Source organism: Pterocles gutturalis, unplaced genomic scaffold (assembly GCF_000699245.1).
Source record: "Pterocles gutturalis isolate BGI_N339 unplaced genomic scaffold, ASM69924v1 scaffold16722, whole genome shotgun sequence".
In the NCBI taxonomy this organism is placed as follows: domain Eukaryota; kingdom Metazoa; phylum Chordata; class Aves; order Pterocliformes; family Pteroclidae; genus Pterocles; species Pterocles gutturalis.
In genome coordinates this window covers 6,650-12,442 of record NW_010113191.1, presented here as the reverse complement: position 1 = coordinate 12,442, position 5,793 = coordinate 6,650, and the positions used below count along the sequence as shown (strand labels likewise).

The 5,793-nt window shown below is 40.0% G+C and overlaps 1 protein-coding gene across 1 annotated transcript; it reads right to left on the bottom strand.

Annotated features, from left to right (window-relative positions):
• Positions 1 to 2,158: 2,158 nt before the first annotated feature.
• On the bottom strand, positions 2,159 to 3,744 carry BTG4 (B-cell translocation gene 4). Its single transcript, XM_010074387.1, has 4 exons — positions 3,572 to 3,744; positions 2,869 to 3,006; positions 2,495 to 2,690; positions 2,159 to 2,335 (listed from the first exon to the last, which is right to left on the bottom strand). The coding sequence occupies exons 1-4, from the start codon at positions 3,742 to 3,744 to the stop codon at positions 2,159 to 2,161; spliced, it is 684 nt and encodes a 227-aa protein (XP_010072689.1).
• Positions 3,745 to 5,793: the final 2,049 nt, after the last annotated feature.

Below are 5,793 nucleotides of genomic sequence, written 5' to 3'. Positions count from 1 at the left end.
GTTTGGTAAAACAAATAAATGCATTAGAAGAGAAAATAGCCCTAGGCAGAAAGTTGTAATGGTACTCAAAAGAAAACTGGGTGGCTTCGTTCTAACTTGGTCTTTTGCATTTGTCCTCAGACTTTAAGAATTTACGGAGGCACAGGACAAGATTCAAATTGTTTCATGGGTCACTGAATACCCTCAATAGTAGTGTTGTTGCCTCATTATACATCAAACATTCAAACTCAAGTGGTTGGATTATAAATTCAGAAAATATGTGTTCATTCCATTCTCTCAGTATTGCTGAATCGATTGTTCACACCTTCACCCCATACACAGATGTTTATTTTGAGCTTGCTAGGAAAAAAAAATTCACTACTACTTACAATAAAGAGATTAAGCTACTCAAGTGCAAGTTCCATTATCAAAGCTGCAAGAATTATTTGGAAACACTGCTTCTGATTTACAGTAATAAAGAAGTTTCTTCTCATATCTTATTTACTCAGTTTAAACAACATCCTACAGGTTGCAACATTCACACATAAAAACAGATTTTAAAATGAAGTCTTCAAAAAATGAAATAATCTCTAGTTATAAGTGTAGGATTTTTACTTTTTGCATGAGTGATCTACCAAACCCTAATAATAAAGTTTATTGCAAAGTTCTTGTACAAACATACATGTGACTGGTGCAGGTTTGTTCTGGAGGAAGATGGGCTAACTCACGGTGAGCCATGACTAAGACATAACTGTGATAATAGCTGATGACAGCCCCTTGGTCTCTTTCTGATTATTCCCAGCCACATCATATTTGAAAGGTAAGCTAGGATACAGTTTGAGTACCCATGGCTTGACACAGCAAATGTTAGCTTTTCATACCACCTATGAGATTTTAGATCAAAATCTATACTACACATTTCATTTTCTTTTTGGATTCACTTACAGAAGTAGCCCTCCAGTCTTGAGCTGTCTCCTAACCATCTGCTTTTACAGGACAAGCAATGCTTCTGCTTCAGAGTTACTTATTAGTGGGTTTTCTTCCATCATTGCTTATTAGGTAATAATCATTAAGACTACAGCAAGTAAAAACAGCTGTAGTAAGTGACAACCATAGGTGTCAAAACTTAATGGTTCAGGCAAACAAACTAGGTTGTTTAGCACTTTGATGAGATTAACCAGCAAGTCAGAAGCTACTGACATCACTTCTCTAAGCATTATGCCCCACAGTTAAATCAGCAGGCAACGATGGAGTAAGTGACAAGTAGAGTTAATAGGAAGACACAGCAAGTCAACAACAGAGCAAAGTTATGTTGATTCCAACTGTTTGAGACCACATTTTTTACTCAGTCCTGGAAACAATGTCCCAGAACATAGTTTTGAAGAGTACTTTTCCACTGAAAGGGGGGTCTTGATCTGTCTGGAGATCTGGATCTAGCCAGAAAACAGTTTTTCTCATAGCTCTGGACAAGCTGAGTTAAGCTTCCTATGAGCCACAGTCTTGCAAACTGGCAGGCTAGCCTTCCTTAGAGATAACAGCTCCATCATTCCATGAGGTGATGTGTTAGCTTGCAGCTGTGGAAAGCTACACCACCATGTATTTGCCCCTCTCCTACCCATGAGTGTGTTTTTCTGACAAGTAAGCTGTAGCCTAGAGTTAAAAGCCCAGCTGGAGGCACAAGGAAGAGCTGCATATACTAAAGCCTCACTCAAGGCACAGCATAGAGGTGATTCTGCTTTTGATGGGTACACGTTTTGCTCACGATGCAGCTGCCCCTGCTACCTCTGCCAGAAAGAAGCAGGCTATTGTTCAAAGGAATGTGGAGGATGTCTATCTTCCTTGACTTGCTTGTGTTTTCACCAAAAAGCTTTTTAACTCCCTTCAGGGCACTGATAGCAGATGAGATGGCTTTTAAAAAAAAATTAGTAGATTTATTGATATATGCATTTCCTTTTTAACTTACAAGTAGAGTCTCACATGAATTTTCAATCTTATGTTAACATTAATAAAACATTTAAAAGGTTACATAATAAAACCCCAAAGTTTCAGATGTACAAAGTAAGAGACAGGGATTAGACAGTAAGTGCTTTTTGTTTTTATGAAACTTTGTAGTACCAGCCCTCATCCCATAACACAGCTCAGTGTTTCAATAGCATATATAACAGGTGCAGCCACGGATCTACCGCTTGGTATTGATCCAGTGGTATCTATCAACACGCGGTCCTGTGAAAGCAGCCGTTGGCCTGCAGACTTTGTAACCCCTGTGCTGGGCATAGTATGAGCCATCGGTCATATAGGTCTTCCTATGAAGATACTGAGACCAGGGCTGTATAGGTGCCTTGCAGTAGTCACTGAACTAAACAGTAAGAAATGCAATAATGTTAAAGTGTGTTTGGGAAAGAGGGGAGATTAGTTTGGCCATCAATTGTTAAGTCTAGTGCATTCTTTCGTAAGGGAACCTAGAGGGTAGATGTTGGCCCTTACTGAAAATCACGTACTATTACCACATGCTTACCTGGTAGACACTGTTAGGATTGCTGACAGTAGGAATAGCTTTTGGCTCCTTGTTGAAGCTCTCCTCATCTGAGGAAATGCCAGAATGATAGTCTAGTGCTGCTCTGTCAACAGCATAGCTGATCTGCTGGGGAAGCTCCGGGTTCTCCTCTCCTTCAAAGTGCGCAATGGTGAAGGGCCGGTTCCTCTCACCGTATCTGAAAGTGAGTGTATTTATATACTGCAGCTCTGCACTAGCAGTACGGACATCTGTTAGTAGTCAGCTGACACTAGTAAGTCAGTACACCTTCAGACACTAAGGCTCCAGCAACAGGCTTGGAGCTGTCAAGTACCCTGTACCAACTTGAACACGTTAGTCACAGCTTCTCAACTTACCTGCAACACACCTCAAATGGATCAACCCATAGTGTCATCTCTTTTGGCAAACCAAGCTTATTAAAGTCCACATTACTTTCCACACAAGCTTGTTCCAGCAGTGGATCTCTTGTCTGATGTTTGTTTATCCTTATACACCTAGGTAGGAACAAAGTGATGGAGAATCTAACATTTCATCGCAACTTTGCGACTTCTGCTCATACAGAAGTACACTTAAGTTCACTATTTATTTTCTCAACACATTTAGCTTGTTGATGCAAATTCTCACTTATAGCCCCAACCAGCAAGTTAGCCTAACAGGCTGATTTATAAACCCAAAGAAGGTTTTGTTTGTTTTCAACACATAATGGAGCAACTCACTTCCATGGTAATATTTAAGAGAATTAAAAGCAGGTACAGAGTTCTGCATTCAAGAAGTCAGAGGGCTACTCAAGACACTTTCTGCATGCTGTCTTAAGATTTTCACCTCAGCTCCCTAGCCATACCTACACAGGCACACACTGTGAAACCACTTGCAAAATAGGTGCATCTTCACCAGTTAATAAAGCTTCTTCCCTCAAGCTTAAGAGATACCTAAGTGGTTCTATTTCAATTTTGTGCCACTTATTTCCCATTTAAGGGCTCTGGGCACTGAAAGGGTACTCAGTACAGCTTGAATGCAAAGGCTCCACTCCCCCTCTCCTTCTACTAGGGGTCCTCTTACCTGAAAGCTTGTCCTCTGGATGGATTGTCCAAGTACCAATGATTCTTATACTTTTCAAACAGTATCGTCGTCAGTTTAGCTGCAAATTTCTCCATTTTATGCTTGCTCAGCTTGTCCTCCCTTTTCACTAGCCTTGTGATGAAGAAGACTGTGGCAGCAATTTCATCTTTCATTTTAATTGAAGCGCACAAGGTGCTTTAGCTGTTGGATAGTCATCAGTAGAGATGAGACACTACACTAGAGAGATTTAATAACATTAAGGTACTACCAAGTTCCAAGGACAGACATTGCAAAGCCTCCATAAGCCATGACAGATAAGCCCAATTGCCAAGAAACTGATGAATTTAGTTCTGGGTAGTGAAACCAATTTGCTGCATTACTAGAACACACTCACACTAGGCAAGTCAACAGAGTACAAAAAAAGTTCAGGAGACAATACTCCTTATTACATGTGACTTAGATATTACAGTCAGGCAACAACCAGCAGTTCTTACACAGTTCTTTTACATGCAATGAAGACTACAAACATTACCTTCTCCAATCAGAGCTGTTGAAAACCTGAGATATACCTTATAAACAGCTTGAAGTAGTCACCAAGCAAACAGCTCTAACACTCCAAGAACTTGTATCACTTACACATGGAGAAAAGGAAAACCCAGCACCCAAACCCTGCCTTACTCTTCTCAATTACCTTGCTTAGGGCTTATATAGAACAGGAAATCATGTGCTCTGAGGAATGTAACAATGTTCAGGTGTGCACCATTAGACTGACTAACATGCTGGTTTCAAAGCTATTTCCAATCTACTCAGTTTTATTTCAATACCAGCTCCTTCTTTTAGGATATATTTAATTGATTCAGTACTATATTCTGTTGTGTCAGATTGTGACTCCTCTCAGGATGATGCTATCTTTCTTGCCAAAGCTCAGGAAGTTGCTATTTAGCCTAGTTTCTTTGTCTTCATGTCATTTTTTCACAATATCATATTATAATCTGATAGAAGACGTGCCTTGTTTTACTTTTATTTTCGAGCTATCAAGGCTAAAATAACATTCCCAGTGCAAAACAGCATCAGGTGTAATACAGAGTCCATCACCTGCCCTGGAGCCCATAATTTGACCATAGTTTCCATGTGGGATTTGATCCTGGCACAGGTCAGTCTCAGGAATTATCCAGTTACTGGCTTTTCCTCAATAAATGCCAAGCTGGTTGAGATCAGTGGGACACACCAGCTGATGGGACTGTGAACTGTCTTCTGCCTTCCTGCTTTCTCTAACTTGTCCAGGCAGGCCCTGTGAGTTAGGAAATTCTGTGACAAAAGAGAGAAGTGACTAGATTCCACAAAGGACAACCGAAGAGAAGTCTGAATCCCTGCACCACTTCCTTTTGTTGAGTTACTCGTTCCCATAGTTAACATACAAACTGCAAGTCAGCAGTAAACAAACTCTTCACCTGAGAAACCAGATTACAGCAGTGCAATCAGTCACGAAGTAAGCTGCTATTTCTTGGATCTTAGGAGGCAAAACCCAGGCCAAACTACACACATTTGTAACAACAAACACAGGAAAATTTCAGCAAAGTTCTTGGCAATTCATCCAGGTGGCTCTAATTGTTACGGTTGTCATTGATACAGAAGTAAGGTTCCGAACACTTTTTAACTTGGTATTTTTAATATCATGCAGGAGTTCAAAAGTATTTCTCTTAATGGCACAGAAACCAGAATAGCAGGGACTATTTCTGGCTTCCCATTTCAGTGACAAGAAAAACTGACTCTTTTAATTAGGTAGATTAATTGAACTCAAATCTTTCATAATGTTGTCACTTGTCACTGACTTGAAGAAAACATAGCCCTGGGTACTGTATTTGGATAATAAGCAGCTAAGAAACAAAATGTGAAAAGCAAAATCTGAACAATCCATCCCAGTATGAGATCTGTTAAGTAAGTCAACAAATTGTGTTCCCACTCATTCCCACTTGCATCCAGACAGAAACTGTGAACATCCCAGCAGATTTTGCAAAAAATATGACGAATAACCAAGTGTACTGACTGACATGATGCATGACACAAATGAGCAGACATTTGCACCTCTTTTTAAATGGTGCTGCTGGTTTTTAATCCTTATTAGGAAGAGAAAAAAAACCAAACCACTAAAAAATACTGCATTACAGTGCCTGGACATTCATGGGACTGATCCAGAGCTCACTGAAGTCAATGGAAATCTG